A 20,126-nucleotide genomic window follows, 5' to 3' on the forward strand; every position below is an offset into this window, starting at 1 on the left:
TCTCTCTCTCTCTCTCTCTCTCTCTCTCTCTCTCTCTCTCTCTCTCTTTCCTGGCTGATGATGAAGCTCCCAGCTGGCACCAAGTGAGCGCTTTTGTTCCCTCTGTTGTATAAAGAGTCAATGCCCTTTTCCTCCATGCCCGCACACTACAAATCTGACACAGAGCCCTTCCTCCAAAAGCTGAATCAACGGGCAGTGGAGGAGGTGGCGATAAATTCAGGACAGAAGGCCGAAGCAGCTGAGAGCACACAGACTAAGCAATTGAATGATAGCACATTAAGAATCCTCAAGTTCAATTAAGAGTGCTTAACAAAGCATCAGTATGCAGGCTAGCTTTCTCTGACTTATTTTAATGAGAGGAAGGAGGTGGGAAGGGGCAGAGGAAAGGGAAGGGCTGTGGGTGAGGGTGTGGGTAATGATTAGCGCTGTTTTCTTACTTGCTAAGCTCCTCTGTGCAGCTCAATGGAGCAGTGGGCCGCAAAGAGAATTTGGACACCTTGGTGTCGCCCACCCAGACTAATGCCACCCGTCTGGCACTCTGTGGAAATGAGTGTACATGCAGAGAGACAACACAGGTGTAGACTATCACCAGTAGCGCGAGAGAAGTTTTAGTAAAAGCAGAAATAACATAATATAGGGAACACTGTGTTACAAGTAAAGAGCCGTCGTTTTAAACGTTTTAAACAAATGTAAAGATGCTAAGATGCTGTGTTGATTTTGGCGGTCCCTGTGGGCAAAAGCAATAGTGTTTCCGACCACCAGATTCCCTTTAGAAAACCTCTAATTTTGCAAAATAAAGAAATATTTGCAGAAAACAAAATCGCATGTCCAATGCCTGTAATAAGCCTGTCCATGAATGGCCTATACCCTGCCTTTGTACCTGCGCGCACTATATGCCAGTGCACTCATTGGGCGTGACCGCAGTCTTTCACAAGTCTAGACAAACAAAATTTCCCAACAATAGCCATGTTCACGTTTACGCTCATTATGATAATGTTAGGTGTTTTCTTGCATTTGAATGAGACACGCCGTAGTTGAATACAGTTAGCAGTGACAAAGGTGCGCTGCGCCTGTCCGTAACGCTCTCTTGTGGACACCTCCTCTATGTGTTTTGTGGGAGTGGCTTTAGAGGGAGGCCCGAGGGGAGGGGCTGGGATTTTTTGGGTTAGATACAACACTAGTTTACTCTCCAAAATTCCCTACACCAGCTTTATTAAAGGGGCTGTGTTTAAACCTGGCTTCACTTCCTTAACTTGAAAAAGTATAGAGTCCAGAACGGAGTAGTGAATTGTAAGGAGTTTGGAGAGACTGAGAGGAGAGAGACAAAGACAGGGGTGACGGATGAATAGTGTCCATTGTAGAAAGAGTAGAGGAAAGAAAAGTCACAGTGAAACAGAGAAAGATTAGGGTAAAAGGAAAAGATGAATACAGAGACAGAGAAGGACCAAACAAATGACAGCAGTGAAAATTGGAGTAAGAGCCCCGAGCAGAGTTGCTGGGAGACGGAATGTGGAGATGACCCCCGTTCCCAACTTCCCTTGGCGTGGCCTCATCGATGTGACATGCATTACCATTACAGCTCTTGTCACAGGCCCCGCCGTCCCTTTCCTTCACTGTTGTCTCTCTACTGCCACTCATGATCACAGCCTCTCGCTGCAGGGCCAACACACCACACCGCTCTCTCTCTCTCTCTCTCTCTCTCTCTGTCATCCCCTTCTCTGGACCCACTGTCACAAAGATAAATAAGCAAAAGAAGAAGTCAGTGTGAATTTTCCAACAGTCACTCTCTCCCAGCGGATTTCTCTACACTGTTTCTCCACTCCTCAGCGAGGCTGCGGGATTATCTCGGAGGGCTGTCGGGCTATTCGAGGTCAGGATGAGTATTTACAGGTCTGGCAGTGACAGTGCAGGGGGAGAGGGAAAAAAAAGTATTCACAGAAATGAAATCAGCTTGAGTCGAGTTTGCAAAGAGCGGGAACTCTGGTACAGTACAGGTGTCATATCACATTCTGCTGAATAGACCACAGCGGGAGAGGAGATGAAGAGGGAGCTGAACTCATCAAGTTCCTTTCAGAGTGACATTAAGTGCAGTCACAATCCTGTAATGTTTAAGCTATTTAAATGACACGAGTACAGAGAAGAGGCCCTGAAGGGTTTTGGTAATTTGTGTGTATTGTGGGCGGTTCAGACACTCCATCAAACTCCAAATGTTCACTCTCTCTGTTTGTACAAGTGATACACAAGCACCACAATATATTCCTGTGCACGAACAGATAAAACCACTGACGGTGCCCGTCTGAGGAACCAGCTCATTGAAAAAGAAATTGCCAAATTATGTCTCCACTTTTATTTAAACCACAAGACATGTAAATTCAGTCATTACTCTATGACAGATTCATTTTTTTATTTTTTTCATTCGTGCCATTTTGTTGGAGGAAAATATACTCTCACCATCCCCGAGGGGGAAAATGGAACGTACTGTTTGTTGACAAGAGTTTATAATTTCTATCAGGCACCATGCATCTGTTTTTGTTAGACGACCAAAAGCAGCAGTCTATGTGATCACAGTCAGAGAGGATTCAGAGTCAGAAAATGAAGACAGAGAGACAGACAGATGGTTATGTTGATTCAAAAATAAAATCCACATTTAAAAAGGGGAATGTGACGTGTAATTACAGCAACAACTCTTTGCATATATTCTCTGTTATTAACAATGTGTCTAGATATAATACACCTATCTTGAGAAGGTCCTCATCCAGAGAGTCTTCTCCCCTGCCACAGTATCAGGAAATCGTATACGGAGAGCATCTTTTGTATTTTTTATTTTCCTACAAAAACATTTCAGAAACTCTCCTTTGTGCTGTTGTTCCACATGCCATTGACTCCTGAATGAAGGTATTATGTCCACATGAGTTCACACAAAGTTTGCAGGAGAGATTACGGAGGAGCCAGAGAGCTGCAGTGCACAAGGCTATGAGCTAATTCCTCAACAACAGTGAGCCCGATGGGTGCTATTGATGCCGTGTAAGAAAGCAGACAAGATGTGTATTTGCCCTGAAGTGGCACACGATTGTGCAGTCGCAGTATATGTAAAGTACATGTACACGTATGTTTATTCCCTGCCACTCAACTTTCCACATTCCAAAAGCGTCCTCCTCCTGTGCTCTCTGTGTATCATTTCAGCATCCGATATATAAATAGCATGAATATGTTGGCTTTCGAAACAGTTACAATGTGTCTTGTAAGGCCTTGATTTGTGGATGGAGCAGTGGAATAAAATGAAGTCCTGTTTTGATAAAATATTCATTTGACAAAGCAACAAAAAAAAAGCAAATCATACATGATACTCCGTGACTGTAAACACACATCTAAGATCTAAGTGAAACAAATATCAGGTCTGGAATTACTTTAATTTATTTATGTGCAAGGCAGAGATCTTTCATGCAAGAGCGATAATAACACACAAAGGTGTTGCACCTTCGTTGGGAGAAAAACCTCGGGGCAGGCTTACGCCCAGGATCTCTATGGAGAGCTCCAGTGGGGTGCAATAGGTGATTTGCATCGCCCCCTCCCGGCACTTTCATCCTGACCCGGCAACACTGTGCATGTGGGGGAACGGTAGCCAGTGCTGTTGCCCGGACAACTGATCACAGGATTACAGGTTGGGAGAAGGGAGAGAGAAAGAGGGACGTCAGCGAGGGAGAGTCAGTTAGTGTTTGTATCACTGGTCTTTAATGCTGGTCCTGCTGTTTTTTTCATTTTGGCCAGCTAATGACGGACTGCTTCAGACCTGGGACACAAAGACAATGCAATTAACTGGCTGGTTGGAAACAAATGCTCCATGGAGCACTGATGTGGGTTGAAATTGGGAACCAGTGGTTTAAATAGGTTTTTAGTGAGGTGGTTTTCTTATTGAGCATCTGTGTAGAATTCAGTGCTGTCAAATGAAGCTGTTTTCTGCCCGGTGAAACTTCTTTTTCACTAAAGTGAGCAGTTAAATTAGTTTTTTGTTTTCATTTAGTCTGTTTTCATCCTCTCCTCTTGCATCTTTACTTCTTGCCTTGGTTTGTTTCCTGCCTGTGTGATTGTCGGCCCCGCCCTTATGAGATTCACCTGTTGCTCGTTAGCCCTGCTGTCACCTGTCCCTCGTTATCTCCCTCCTGTCCTTGGGTATTTAGGTTCTCCCCTTGTCTTTTGTCAGTTTGCCTTTGTCATCGTTGCTGTTTGGAGTTCTGTTACCTGCTTCCTGTTGACAAAAAGGGCTTTTATGACGAACAGTCGAGATCAAGGCTCTGATTGGGCTATTTCGGGTTTGGAAACATTTTCTGTGGTTGCTCTCCGACTAAAGGTTTGCCATTATTAAGTCAAATCCTATAGTTTTGAGTTTGGACAAGACGGCACACATTTGCATTAAAACCTGTGCAGTTAACAGCAGAAGTGTTGCTGAAAACACGTGTGAAGACAGCAGAAGATAGGAATAAAGACACAAACTTTAGAGCATACCGGTCTGCACAGCCTTCCCTCAAATCCAATGACAAGCCTCTTCTCATCTCTGTTGGACTGTTGCCATGTAGACCAGGCCATTGAACAACGGGATAAGGCACACTCAAATCTAATGCCTTCAGGGGGGAAGAAAAGTTCCTACTGCTGCTGCATATTAAAGCATAGCTATTTTCTGTGAGTGTGGCATGTCTTTATTCAATATCAGGGGCTCCACAGAGACACATCCAGCTTCAGGCTGGCAGCAGTGCGGCGAGAGTGTGAGTTGTAATCCGACTGACTGATCGTTTTTAATAATGCTCGACGCCCCGGTACTCGCATTTATTCATATTTAACTGGGGAGATGTTAGAGTGCACCGGTGTTGCTCTGTTTTTCTATTAACCTTAAAGACAGACAATGGTCATCATTTGTGGCAACAAGGGGGAGGCCTTCCTCTTTCACTGACCACTGACACAACTCGTGGTTCGCCCACGCAGGAGGGAGAGCCCCACAGTACCGGAGCATGTAGTATCGCTTGCATGTAGAGAAGTTTTATTTTTCGACCTTCTAACTTTTCTCTTAAGAATAAAAGGAGTAAAGATGTTTCAATTTTTGCCCTCAGTAACAAATAGGCAAATAATTGTGTCATTGTATAAGAGTTTAAACCAGAAAATCTCAACCTGCAAGCCTCTTATCGGTGACGCTGAACAACCCATTTAAACAATGTTCCTTCTGTTTGCAATGCACATGCAAAGTATAGATCACGTCTAGTGGCTAAAAAGAATGCAATGCAAACATGTTGGTGAAAACCATACCTGTCAACAAGAGGCCTCTTTCCCACAGGGGGTCGAGGTCACGGCTAGCTCAACATGTTTGATGGAAAAATAAAAGCGTGTTATTGAAAACTCTCATTCAGCGCAAACAATGCACTCAGATATTCTAACAAAAATGAGGTTGATGAATAGCAATTATCTGTGCTGTTAGTAACTCATTCCTCAGTTACACACTTGGAGGTCAGGAGGAAATAGTCTAGACCAGAGTGCAGATGAGACAAGACTGCAAATGTAACTCCGCTGGTAGTTCACTAAGCTGGCTTCACTCAATGAAACAAACTTGACTGCTGACACTGAACATAAAAGAACACAGCAATGTTAGGGGGGGCCTTTCTTTCAATTGTTTTATAATAGTTTCTCCTGTTATCAAATGTAAAGGATGGTATTTGGATGCTCAAATCGAGCCAGAACATTACCTTTAACAACATTCAGCCAATTCCAGAAAGAAGATATGCGTGTACAAAATAGATTTAGGGCTGAAGAGTACTTTCACAAGAAGGAGGCATGCTGCATTCATTGGAATGTTTTTTTTCTAAATAGCCTTATCAGCGTTTAGGTGATTAGCCCCTGATGTTCCTTTTAAGTGAATACATACACAGGCACCGAATGGATCTGGCTTGACAAAAAAACAGCATCTTAGACAAGGTCAGAGCAGTCATCATCCCCAAGCTGAATTATCTGCTACTCAAGTACATTCCATTAACATGGACTGTGTTTAGAAATGTGTGGGTGCGCGATGAGGTGGGAGGAAAGAGTGGGGAGCGCGAGAGGAATGAGGGAGGAGAGGAGCAGTGCAACAGGTTCCGAGGAGGACATGGGGAGGCATAGAAGGAGCCGAGGGTGCTGGGCAATGATGCTAATGTGGTAAAGCCAAGAGGAACCTGAAGGAAACGATGGACGGTATGATGCAGATGAGAAGAACTTCAGCATAATGAGAGAAGCTCAATAAGATCATAAATGGTAGGCCTGAGCTGAGAGCTTGGCATTAAGAGGTTTTGTCTTTGAACAAAAATGAAGCTCTACATTAGAAAGTAATGCTTCCCCTCACCGAGGGGCCCTTGAGCGAGTCCCTCAATCCATTAACAGTTCAGTGACCAACAGGTCAGATTGTGGTTGCACTGGGCAGCTTCCAGGTGTGAATGTGCACGTTGTGAGTGTGGACTGCAGCTTTAAAAAAAATCTTCCCCAGATAAGTAAAGGTTAAACCAGCAGAACCGTTTTTATCACCTCATACAGTTGAAACAACAAATTGAATGGAAAACAGTTGGGCAGACACATTTGGAGTCCCATCAAATATACACTCTCCTTTCACCTCCTTTTAGTTTTTGGTCACCACCAACTCCTGTGGAAGATATCTGGCTCTTTAGCTGCTGAGTGCTGCCGATGTTTACTTGCTAGTTGCTAACTTTGTCTGTCAGCTTTATGTGGTGCAAGGAAAATTTTTTAAAGCTCTTTTGCTGACATCAACTGCCTGAATTGGAAAAGTAAGGTTGGGGGCTTTAAAACCAAAACAATGGACTTAAATACATTAAAACCACTGAGGGGAACTGCAGAGTCAGGTGATGATTCTTTAACCCCTTTGGCACTACACATAGTAATTTGATCAACTGCCAACATATAATCATTAATTGGAGAAGCTTTAAACAAAGTAGTCCTGGTCATACCTGAAACAGTGATGAGGAAGGAAATCCTTCTCCTCCATAAGAAGCTTCTTACCACCTTTGTAGAGAGGTGTGCTATTTGTTTGTGCTCTACAAACGCCTTTTATTTACCTTTCAAAACTAATATACAACTGAAATGATTATGTTTAGCTGCTGTTTGAAACAAAAGGCCAGAACAATAGAAAATAAAAACACCATTAAGTAGGGTGTAAAGTATAGAGTCACAATCAAAACTCTAGCAGCCTCTTTGATTGGCAGTCTGTTTAATGGCGAACCACACTTTGAATTATTCTTTTGTTTGATGACTGACCCTGGCTGAACCTGAAAACCACTCATTTGTTCCGTTTTGAAACCTGACATTTTGACTGTCTGTCCCTGCATCCACCGCTCCCCTTGTGTCCACCTGTGTCTCTGACTGCCCGATGGCCACAATACAGAGGGTACAGACAGCCATAGAGGCCTTCAAAGACATGCGAGTAATTTCACCTCCAGAAACCCAGCAAAAGCGTTCTTTCTCTTCATCCCCTCTCTATATATATTTTCTCCCTTCCTCTCTGTAGCACTCCTCTCTCTGTCGGTCTCCATCTGCTTTTGTATTTCTGCTGTCTTTCATGACCTCTCTCTTCTCCTCTCTCGCTCCGTTGTTCGCTTTATTCCCTTTCGTCGATCGCCCTCTCTCTTCTGAACCTCGGGTACACCTGGCTGGCTGCTGAGGGCTGACACTTTAAAGACATTGGCTTCAGCTTCTGCTGCTAGCAGAATATCAATATCTGCTGTACACACTCACACACACACACACGCGCGCTCACATCGCCTCCCTCCCACACATGTAGCAACATATAGCACACATAAAGGCACACGCATTATCCACAAAGGTCCCCCTCCATTCGCACACCACCCACTAACCCCCACAGTCTATCTGACTCTATTTGAGCCGGCATAAAGGGAGGCTGTCAGATTGCACAGCAGCGACGACTGAATGACCGCCACACCAACAAGAGAGGAACCTTGGGAGAGCTACAGTGGAGGGCACGATGAGTAAACACAAAGCATTTCCCCCTCCACCTCCACATTTTTTGTTGCTACAAAGCACTTTTTTTCCTTCTCCGAATAACCTGTCCTGCATGTGTTGGTTACATCAGAAGAATTTTAAGCAGCTAACTGTAAGCCCTTTAAGACCTCATCCCTGCTTGGGCATGTGTGAACGTACAGAACCCAACTCTCTCTCTTTCTTTGTCTCTGTGGGCTACTCCTCTCAAACCTCCTTCACCCCCGCCCTCCCCTCGCTCTTTGTTGATTTACAACGTGGACGTCTCTCCATCAAAGCCAGATTGCTGCTCTCCGTGTTGCCTGGCATGGATCTCTTTGCACTTGGGAATAACACCCCACAGCTCAAGGATCAAGAGGTTATCACGTGATTCTCACTGTCTGTTTCAATTGTTTTGGCTATCTGCGCCTGAGTAAATGGCCATTATAAATGTCACACCTCAAGTGCATTGTTTGCAGCAATAAACAAAACAACTGATGGAATAATAGCTTCATTTTTCTGTCGGTGTATCTTTAGAAGGTATTCTGTCGTGCTGGCCTAAAATAGCTAAAATAATATATCACCAGTTTATGCATCTGTTGTGTTTACAGACTGACTGTGAGTTTAGCCTTGATAGCTTCCTCCTGGAAGTCACGGGGGACAACCTTTCACTCCTTAAATTTGCATAACGTTGGCCTGACACCTAGTGGATACAATAATGTAAGTTGGTCTGAAAGGAGTATCAGCGAGACACTTAAATTCAGATTGAACTTCTCATCTCCATTTTTTTTTTTTCTTAAAGTCACATAACAATCCCACACATGATTCAGTTACATCATGGCCATGCCAAGAGTTTTCTTGAAGAGATGTCTGTGCTATACTCCTACAAATTAGGTACAATATAATAGTCGATCCACACCAGTCAGTCGGTGCCTGACTTGAACTGATGTTTATTTTACAAATGGGATATACAAGTTTAGTCAAATTAAGACCAACCGTCAGGTCATTTAAGGACTTTAGGATGAGCCATGTCAGCTTTGTGACTCAGCAACTCACAGTCACCATGCACCTACATATAAAATAAATATCTTTAAACAGCAAAAATGTAACTGTACAGGATAATAGGATATTTAATCTTAAAGTTATAATCCTTCAGATGTTCATCATATCAAACTACTTTTTGATGGCTGCTATAAACATTTACACTCCTCAGTTGATTTTTTTGCATTGTCGGTGGCGCAGTCCGCCATTCCTGTGTTGGATTCAACTGGTGCGAAAACACACAAAAGATTTACAGGAAATGATGCATGCGCACATTGCTCGTAATTTGTGTGCACATGTTTCGCGTGATGACATAATCTGGAAGAGCAGAACAGTCCGTTTCCGTCATTTTGAAGAGAAACATATTTGCTTCGAGTAAAACTACTGCGAAACACAAGTTGCGAGTGTTGCACGTCTTCCTCTGTTGTCGCTGTTTCTGACATACAAGCTCTTTAAACCGACTTCCTGGTGGTGAATAAACTCTCTGCGTTGTTTTATTACGACATTGTTAGCATCACCAACAGCAACCACAGGTGTCACCAAATCAACCAGAACTGAAATTGTAAGGATTGCACCTTTAATGGCCTTACTAGAACCTGACCTAATGGGGGCAGGTCTTTATGAAGCTTTATACTGACCGTGTGTGGCTCGGATAACAATTCATTTACGCTGACATCGTTAGAATCAATAACATTTTTTCAAGCAAAAGTCATAAAAAAATCCCAAATCCTAGTGAGTCTTCTTGGACTCTGCTGTAGAAGCGAGGCTTGTTTGGGCTCTAAGTCTCAGCATGCTTAGTCAAGCGGAGAATCGAAGCCCCGGGGCCAAGGCACGTTATCGCAACAGATATGACAAAGTGACAAACTACTATACTTCAGACCAAGCCTCAGATTTATCATAGAACAACAAGAAAGAGATTCAATCTGGAGGAAACTCACAACCGCCACACTGAGTCGAACAGAAAATACTGTTGTTTTTACGTGTGTTTGTAGTGCTGGATTAAATGATGGCGAGCACTATAATCTAAAAAAGGAAACATGGCAGTCTACATGAAACCTTTTTGAAATTTGTCTCTTCCCTTCTGGGCTGTGGAATAGCACTGATCAGCACTGATATGATGCGTTTCATTCACTTTCACATTGATTTAATAAAAATATAAAAAGGTCTTCATTGAGCAAACTGAGATGAAAGGGAATCATTATCTGGGACCTTTCTCCTATTTAATGCCAATGCTCTGAGTTTATCTTATGTATCATGTAACATTTCAAATTATTTCAATACTACTCAAATTTAAGTGGTTAAAAAAAAGGGCTCCATATGCAAAACAACCTGCGGCCCTGTACCGAGTGAGTGCAATCAAATGAAGTCAAGTCAGAGAAACTGCACTCCCTGTCCATGTTGCTTTCAAATAGTCTTGTATTTGACCAAGGAGAGCTGTCTGCCCTTCACACACACACACACACACACACACACACACATTTATACCAATCAGCAAGATCTAAATCCCGCGGGTATAGGCTCTATTAGACCATGTGCTTATGAGAAGATAATCATTTGGTTATATGAAGACACAGCACCGGGCGGTGGGTGGCAACAGTTATGATGCTGCATGAAAATGCTCTGCTGCACACTGTGCGCCACAGCTTTAACTTTTAATAAGTTGTTGCCTAAAGGCAGACATTAATGATTCCTTTCTGTCAAGGTGAAGGAACAGAGATAGCAGACAATATGCTTAACTTTAAAGAATGCAATCACAGCTTTGAATATGAGTGTGTGAGTTATAAAATGACACCGCTGTCCTCTGGGCAAACAAGTTAAGCTTTTGCCCTTGACTATACAGATCGATGAGATAGTTTTAATGCCAATATCACGCTAGAAGGGCAGATATTAATTTGTGACATTTTGTTGCATGGTAAAAAAAACGTATTACCTTACAATTTAGCTGACCTGTTAATTGTGTATTTTACTTGGAAACAAACCCATGACTACACTCTAAAAGGCTTAAAATGCCAGAGAGTTAATTGGAAAAGGAACCCGTTTTTCACAAAATGCCAAACTGTCATTTTATAGACACAAACACTAGATGGAGCTGTTTAGTTTTGACTGCTGCCTACATGACGGCTGGTTTCATCGGGTCACATGTGGGAACTTTGTGACCTCAGTTTTTAGTATCACTGCCTGGATATACAGTTCATTTCTTGTCAGATTTGTGCTCCACATACATGTCATTTGGCAGTTTCATAGTTAAATTGCATGTATTTGCTGCAGTGTAGCCCACAAACAACAACATGATAAACTGTCCACATAGAAGGCTGGCATGGCACAAGCAGTTTGTGGGTTAACCTAGTGTTTTTGTTGTGCAATCCACATTGAACTGCAGTAGTGGTCGTCGAAGCTCAAGCAGCTATTTATGTCTGATTCGCAGAGCTCTGTAAACAAGCCCGAGTACAAGAAAAACATGTCACATCATGACGACTGAAAATGCACTCTAATTTCGTTGTTTTTATGTGGCCACATTTATGAAACAGACCAGCAACCATTGATTCTCCAGCTTTTACGAAACCTGAACCTTGTGGGATGCACTCCACGAAAGCTGGTGATTGAGCTTGATCTGTTCCAGGGAGCGTGAAGCAAATGAGGCTGAAGTGAGCACAACAAATACAAGCATAAGAAACGCAAGCATCTGTTGTTGATGTGCAGTTAAATCAGGACGTTTCCTTATGCTTAAAGGATGAATGCCGTCTGTAAAAGTGAAGCCAAAGATATTTAGCAGTGCGTCACATAGCCTAGAGTACAACAATTTTACTCCATTAACCCAAGCCTCTTGGTAAATCTGAGTAGCTTGGGTCTGGTGACTTTGCTGTGATGCCAGTAGTCAAGGCCTGAATGTTTTACATGTGGTTGCTCTCTCTGTTTCTGAGTTGCTTCAGTAATCTAATCATGTTTTTGTATCTCTGTGTTTTCAACCAGCCGGCCGACAGTGTGAGCAGCCAATAACATGGGTGTTCGAGTATCAGTGCTGTTTTTACTGCTACAATCATCTGGCAGACAGCGATGGAGATGGTGAAGCGAATAGGAGTGGAAGGTATAGAGAAGAAATGAGAGATCAGACCAGGGAGAACTGAAGTGACATTATATAAGAGGAAGAGGGAAAGAAAGACATAGGGAAATAGAAGGAAAGAAAAAGATTAGGTGGGGAGTCAGACATATACTGAGAAAACCTCTTTGACGAGACACATGTGAGTCTGCAGCCGTGTTGCCAAAGAGCGGCTCTATTTTTAGGGGAGGAATGCACACAGAGGCCTCGTGGATAGAGACCATAACAAACAAACAGTACGCAGCACGCTCCTACAAAGAGACAGCCCCCTTTGTATCACACAGGCACACAGTATCGACGCAGGAGCTAAGAGGAAGAAAGTACAGGGAAATGTCAACGCATCAGATTTTCTCTTGAGATCTTGCTTTCGAAAACAGAGTGGGGCAACCACACAACATAAAAAGAGAGAGAAGAGGAACAGGTAGGAGATGTATTCCTCTGAGGCTTGTTGTCTTATGTATGTTGTTGGCATGGCTTTGGATAAATTCTATGTAAATATGAATCAAACAAAAGAGTTTTTTTTTTCCAGTGATATGTTAAAATTAGCATTCTGTATTTTCTTGCTTTGAATCAGACTAGTCCATTTGTATGTGTTATTTTACAATGATGTGTAATGCATGCAATGGATTGGAAGAGCTGCAGTCACATGCACCACTTTTTCCATGACAATGAATAGTTGTGCAGGTGTTTCTGGGGTAATCTACTTAGACAACTAGTCTTCATAATAAGTCAGACAGGCTTCTATAGGCCCTATTTGTAGAATGACTGGGTGTAGCAGCACTAAATTGGGCCCGCGGGCTTAAAGGCAATGATCACATAATAAAGTTAGTGTGTGTGTTATGAGTTGAACAGGCTTCAAAAAACATGGTATCTGTAAAGTACACAATCAAGCAGTGGTTTTGGTTACAGCTTACCAAGAATATTTGTAGGACAGAATTTTGGATACATGACACAGGAGTGTATTGAATCTAATTCCAGTGGCATGGTTCTGCGGTAATGTGTTTGTTTCACTAGAATTTGTAAATTCTCGGGATTATAATCAATTCTAAGATGTCTTATAAAATGGGACCTTTTCTCAAAATCCTTATACTGCTGACCCTAAACTCTAAGCTAAACTAACATCTAATCCAGTTTTGGTAAAGTGTACACATTAGTGCTAAATTAGCTAAAATGATTGAACAAGAATTAGAGTATGTGTCTGATTATACAAGTTGTTGGAGGAGGAGCTTACATTAAAAAATGCTAAAAGAATCCATGCTTGATTTGAAAAAAAAACAACCCAATTGATTTGACAATAACAGCATGGTCTCTCCTCAGCATGGACCGACCAGTGGTCAAGATCTTCCACTACAAAGACAAGGAGCAGTCCTCCAACCTGCTCCTGCAGCTCAACGGACTGAGACAGGAGAACATCCTGATCGATGTGTCACTGTGTTCGGATAACACAGAGATCCCATGCCATCGCAACGTCCTGGTCTCCAGCAGCCCCTACTTCAGAGCAATGTTCTGCAACAACTTCATAGAGACACAGCAGACTAAGATTGACTTACAGGGCATCACATCGGCCATTTTGAGCAGTGTCATTGACTATGTTTACACAGGACTCGTCAGTATCAGCATGGATATCGTGCTGCCTCTGATGCAGGCGGCATCCATGTTGCAATATGGCCGCCTTTTTGAGGCCTGCTCGAGCTTCCTTCAGGAGCAACTGAGCCCTGACAACTGTTTGAGCATGATACGGCTCTCTGAGATCCTGAATTGTAACAGTTTGAGGGACAAAGCAAAGGAGATGGCCATGAAGAGCTTCTCGGACGTGTCAGCGTCTGAGGATCTGTGTGAGCTCTCCCTGCCAGAGCTCATGGGATACCTGGAGGATGACGGTCTTTACGCGGAGGAGGAGCAGGTCTTTGAGACACTGGTAGCTTGGATCCACCATGATCCTTTATCCAGGCGTGGTGCAATCAGTGACCTTTTCAAGAAAGTTCGCCTCCGCCACATCCATCCCACATACCTCTTTCAATTCATAGCCAACGACCCTCTGATCCAGTCCTCCACATTCTGCGCCGAGCTCATAGAATCGGTCCGACGCCTGATGTTTTCCGTCAACACGAAATGCGTTGGTGACACAGCGGTTGACTTCAAACCTCTCTGGGTTGCACCGAGGCGCTACTCCTCCCACGACATGTTGGTGGTGGTAGGAGGAAGGAAGAACAGCGAGCAGACCTCGAGGGAGGCCTTCGTCTTCGATGAAAGGAGCGAGACATGGCAGCAGCTCGCCAAGCTGCCCATTCGTCTGTATAAAGCCTCCTATGTTGCCCTTCACAGTGTCTTGTATGTCATCGGAGGCCTGACCACAAACACAAAGAACTGCCAAGTCAGCACGACCGTCTACACCCTCTCCCTCAAGACCAACCAGTGGCGGACAGCAGAGCCCATGCTGACGCCACGCTTTGCCCACCAAAGTGTCTCCTACCTCCACTTCATCTTTGTCCTGGGTGGCCTTGGGCCTGACAGACGACTGACGGACAGCGCGGAGAGGTGAGTTGGACCATAATTATCATCAAACAAAAGCCTGTCTTGGCAAAAGCCCATACGCATACAGAACTAAACACGCAAACGTGGGAAATAAAAACACTTCTCTCCATAATGCTATCAGGTACAACAGTATGTTCAACCAATGGGAGGCTATGGCGCCCATGCCTGAGGCTGTGTTGCACCCTGCAGTGGCTGCTTCTAACCAGAGGATCTACGTGTTTGGAGGAGAGGACGCCATGCAGAACCCAGTCAGAATAATACAGGTAATGCTCTTCAATCACTAAATCACGGTTTATGTTTTCTTTCATTTGCAGCTCCATCGTCTATTCTTTCTCATTCATTCATTCATTCACTCACTCACTCAATCTATTTCCCCCTCACCCTGACCCCCCTCCCCCGTTCGGTAGGTGTATCACATTGCCAGGAACATGTGGTCTAGGATGGAGAACAGAACCGTGAAGAATGTGTCTGCTCCTGCTGCCATTGTGGATGACAAAATCTACATCATTGGAGGTAGACAATATGAGTGCTAACAAAACAATGTTTATGTTTAAAGCTCATACACTTAACACCTTTGATTCAGCTAAGAAAAGGAGAAAGGAATCCATAAAAAGAGAACCATATTCATTCTGCTGTAATTCCGTATTGATTTATTTATCATAATGCATCGCGGGCATTCTGCTTGAATCACACGGGCTGCCCCTCTCAAATGAATGCCTCCCTTGTCACAGGATACACCAGGAGAGTGATCGCATACGATACCAATGCCAACCGGTTCATCAAGTGTGCCAACCTGAAGGAGAGGAGGATGCACCACTCTGCCACCGTCCTCAACAACAAAGTCTACGTCACAGGCGGACGTCACATCAACGGCAATGACGTCATCGAGGATTCAGACAATTTCGATTGCTACGATCCAAAGACGGACACTTGGACATCTAAGGGGACTCTGCCGTATAAACTGTTTGATCATGGCTCGCTGACTTTGACGTATGTCTCAAACCATGGGCAAAATCATGGCTGATCTCTGATGTTCTCCTTTAATGCTATTAATTTGAAACCAGTTTATTTACAACTGTCAATCAAAAAGTGTTAATGCATTATTCCAACCAAAGGACTCATTTAAAATGCCTGAATCATTTCTATAACTGGGAATGTACTTGTTCCATGTCTTTTCTATGTTTAAACAACCAAACCTATGAAAACAGGCTATTGTGTGCCACATCCCCTTCTCAACCTGTCTTGACTTCACAGAAGGTGAAAGTGCTATTTTCAGCCTGCTCTAAATCATGAGATTTCACTTGTCATGATTAAATCCCGGGGGCTGTGTTCTGTGTGGTGCTCAGTCTGACTGCTGCTGTGTCTGGTGAAAGTTTGGATTACTTGTTGCTTTGCACTACAAAATGATGATGAAAATATTGTTATAACATTGTCACCAAATATTTCATGCAGTGGTGAGATCAGAATAAAAGCATAGGAATGTGTTCAAAGTATAAATTTAGACTGAATTTTGACTAAATATGACTTTTGGCAGTGTTTTTTAGATTTTGTGTTTTTTTAAAGGACCCATTACCCTAGAATGATATAATGCACAATATGATTCTACAACATAATTTACATATCTACTGTATACTAAAATATTAACTTCTGACCTTGTGTGAATAGCCTCAATTTCTGTATTTAGTAAGATACAATTTAACTTTTTTTAAAGGGTGTTTTTTTTAAATGTTTTTGTACTGCTTTTTCTGGTACTAACTATTGATTTTTCACAATAAAAATTCAATCAAGACACCTGGCCTCTCTCCATCTCTCAGTGCAGTATGTCTTCACAGTGCCTCGTCAGTTGACAGCGAGTGCAATCTGAGCAGCTCATGTCTCCCGTATGTGTCATCATGTGTCTGTTTGGCCCCGCTCTCACTCCTGTCCACACAGGACCTTCACATGTCCAGGCAGGTTCCTGCCATCCAGACAAGGAGGGACACAGAATAAAATATCTGGAAAATGTATCACATTGCAAAGAACAGTTTTAAATATTATCGAGAATGGAAGATTGTGAAATAGCTTTTCTCCACCTGTTGCAGGTGAAGTAAAAGCCACTGGTGCCCCACGAGGTCTCAGCTGACTAACATGAATTTGAATGTGACTGCTCATACAGAAGACACATGCTGATGGACATGAAAATAGGAGACATCACAGCCAAATTGTGTGGCCTGTTTAGCCAGCATGAAAGGATATCACGAATGATTTAGTGTTCGTAGGATCACAATTTATTTTGAAAATTACATTTAATATTAATATGAATGGTGCAGGTAATTCAGATCTCGAGTAAAGTAAGGATCAGCAACAGCTGAAGTGATAACATGATTTCATTCACCTCTAAAATTGTAGAGACTGATGTCAGCTGTTTAGTGTGGAGAAAACATAACGTGATCAGGAGCTATTACACAGGACTCTGTGTCCATTACTTTGAAACCAGAAATCACTGGGTCAGGTGTTTCAGTCACTCACTGCCAGCAAATAGAGTCCAGGGGACAGTGGGTGGGTCAAGGTGGGGGACTGGAAAAACTATAGTAGTTATGATGTTATTTTGAGAGACAAACAAGAGGGCAAATGTTACACCATGTGATGCATGTGGTCCTGTCAGTTGCCACGCAAGCCGGCAGATGTGAGAGGCGACTAGAGAGAGCAAGAGCAACTAATGAGCAGGGTTTCACAACAGAGAATCTGAGCCAGTGATGAAACTCATCCAGGAAGAACAGCAACAGGTGTGTGTGTATGTGTGTGTGTGTGACTAAGTGTATTTGTGAGAGAGTGTGTGTGTTTGTGATTTAGGTTTTTGGAGGCTCAAGCAGGACAGCTGTCCTGTCCGGTCACAACATCACAACACAAATAGGAATCGTGGACAGAGGAGAGAGAGCGAGAGAGGGAATTCACTACTAACCTTTTAAATCATGCATCCATGTGTCTCAAAAACATTGACATGAACAGGGGATCACCACATGATACAATGTCTTGGGAACATGAATATCTACACAAAATTGTGTGGCTATCAATGAAGAAGATAAGTAAAAGGTTTGACCTGCTAGATGCTCTAAGTATTTAGGCAGTGGATCACAAAAGTCAGTGGGGTTCATCCTCTGAGGAACATGAATATCTGAACTGTCATGGCAAACCATTTTGAAGTTGTTGAGATATTTTAGTCTGAACTGACAAACTGACATTGCCATCCACAGAGCCAGATCACTAACACCAAACCACCTGATTTAACATTGGTTGTGACTCACTGAATAAACTAAACTGATACTCTTTGGAGCCGTAGGTCATAGCTTCCTTCTCCGTTAGTCAGTCACCAACTGACACTTGCAGGGACTTTCCATGTCATCCTGTAGTGTGGCCTTCTCTACAAATAGACTTTAATTAGATTTCAGTGACTGAACACCATACACATTACTGTATAGCCCCTGCAATTCACACAGTAAGAGCTGTTTTTGTCTTGAAGTTCCACTTTTCACACCCAACACTGCGGCTCCGTATGGTTAGCCGCATGGGGAGCTGTCGGACTATTTCAGTGTGGGTCACTTCTGCAACGGCTGCAATTGGAAGTCATGATCAGCACATCTAGTCAGAGCACATGTGCCCAATGTGCTTTGCAATATTCTCATGTGATATGTTGTTGACAGATTTTAACATGCGGAGTGTGTGCAGAGCTCTGACCTTTTGCATATATCAGGGTGTTACATTCAAAGCTAGGACATGAAGCCACAGATGCACCTGTTTCAAAAGCTTCAGCAACACGGGATCTGTAATTAACGGTGCAAGAATGTTTGAATGAATTCAGAATGTTTGAATGGATTCAATGATTTCAATAAAACACTAAAATCCTGAAATGCACTTTTGTTGAGGGAGAACCCCTTTCCATGCTTATTCACTCTTTTTGACAGTCACAAAAAGGTGACTAATTTATTAGAAGAAGAGAAGGAAAGGAATCAACAGAGTCCTTGTCAAAAATGGGTTAGTGTAATAGCACATCAGTGACGAGCCTGCATCGCAATAAACACATCAGTTGGTAACCAGCCGGGTTATGCTACACACACACACGATGTGTCCCGACACAAGAAGTGGACGAGCTGAAACACTGTCGACATGTTTTGCAGAATTGTATTGTATGTCATAAATTGTGAGGACCCAGAACCCCTCTCTCTCTCTCTTTCTCCCTCTTCTCACTGCCTCAATGCAGACAGACATGTGAACATACACTCATTCAGTCACATGGGTATAGATACACACACATGCGCATCAACCACTGTGTCTTTTTCTTATACTGAGAAACAATACACAAAGTGGTTCTCGTGCTGCAGGAGTTTAAGGAAGAGAACTTCACATCAGCAGTCACATGACATCAGCAATCAGACTGGGGTGCGTTTTAGGTGAGACATTAACGGCACTTCCTAAATGGAGGCCTTTGTTATCGTGCTTACTGTATGCCGATGACAAATCCAATCTCTCAACTCTACCTGATCATTCTCAAAGGCCTCACAGATGTGTGCATAAATGATCATTCCTCATTAATGAATCCCAGTCATTGCCAGTGGTGAAAGAAGTATTCAGATCCTTTACTTATAAGTAAAAGTAGCGATACCACAATGTAAACGTGTGATGTATACTTGAACAAGTAGTTGAAAGTACTGTGCAAAATGACCCGAATCTAGAAGTTGCAACCACATTTTCAATCTTCTTCTTTTTAATCTTGTGTGTCAGATGAAAAATTCAGGCTTCAGGCATTCTCCTTTTAGTTTTGTTGCAAGACAAGATACTTTATCACTTTTATGAGCATACACAGCTTTGCACAACTCAGCCTTGAGCATGTCTAATTAACCACATACTGTAACTCGAAACACCTGTGAGGGTTTACAGGGCATTTAATATGTTACAATCATGTTTTACAAGTTGTTCATATGTTTTCTCTATAAAGTGACTGTTGGGGAGACAATCAAATGACTACAAAGATACAGAAAACATCTACAAAGATAAACACTTGTATGACAATCGGTCCATGACTGTAGCTGTAAAATAAATGTAGTAAAGTAAAAAGTATAAAGTATTATTTCTCCCTAAAATGTAACGGAGAGGAAACGTGAAGTAGCAGAAATTGGAAGTACTCAAGTACATTTACAAGTATCTTGACATTAATTACAGTATTTGAGTGAATGTAGTTACAGCAGAGACAGTTACACAATGCCAAGCTGTTTAATTAACATATAATAAATACTTTCGTAAGGGATTTATCTTGTTAAAATCCTTCTAAATAAATGCCCTTGGTGTCCTCTGTCTCTACATTTCCATGACACGACAGACGGTTCGTTACCTCCGCTGTTCTCCAGGAAAGGTTTTGCAACGCTCAAGTTGATAAACAAAGCCACGTGTTGCAGGGAAGTTTCCAAAGTGGGCGGAC

At 42.8% G+C, this 20,126-nt stretch overlaps 1 protein-coding gene across 1 annotated transcript; it reads left to right on the forward strand.

Annotated features, from left to right (window-relative positions):
- The first annotated feature begins 12,437 nt into the window (after positions 1-12,437).
- LOC116397889 (kelch-like protein 38) lies at positions 12,438-16,368 on the forward strand. The gene is made up of 5 exons (XM_031873792.1): positions 12,438-12,560; positions 13,457-14,677; positions 14,796-14,937; positions 15,082-15,187; positions 15,406-16,368. The coding sequence occupies exons 2-5, from the start codon at positions 13,458-13,460 to the stop codon at positions 15,696-15,698; spliced, it is 1,761 nt and encodes a 586-aa protein (XP_031729652.1). The 5' UTR covers positions 12,438-12,560; position 13,457; the 3' UTR covers positions 15,699-16,368.
- The last annotated feature ends 3,758 nt before the right edge of the window (positions 16,369-20,126 follow it).

This window comes from Anarrhichthys ocellatus, unplaced genomic scaffold, assembly GCF_004355925.1.
Source record: "Anarrhichthys ocellatus isolate YVR2014 unplaced genomic scaffold, GSC_Weel_1.0 scaffold74, whole genome shotgun sequence".
NCBI lineage: Eukaryota > Metazoa > Chordata > Actinopteri > Perciformes > Anarhichadidae > Anarrhichthys > Anarrhichthys ocellatus.

Coding starts and splice junctions, on each gene's coding strand:
- LOC116397889 (XM_031873792.1), top strand. CDS start 13,458: ATGGACCGACCAGTGGTCAAGATCTTCCACTACAAAGACAAGGAGCAG. Junction 14,938..15,081: donor ACCCAGTCAGAATAATACAG/GTAATGCTCTTC, acceptor CCCGTTCGGTAG/GTGTATCACATTGCCAGGAA. Junction 15,188..15,405: donor CAAAATCTACATCATTGGAG/GTAGACAATATG, acceptor CCCTTGTCACAG/GATACACCAGGAGAGTGATC.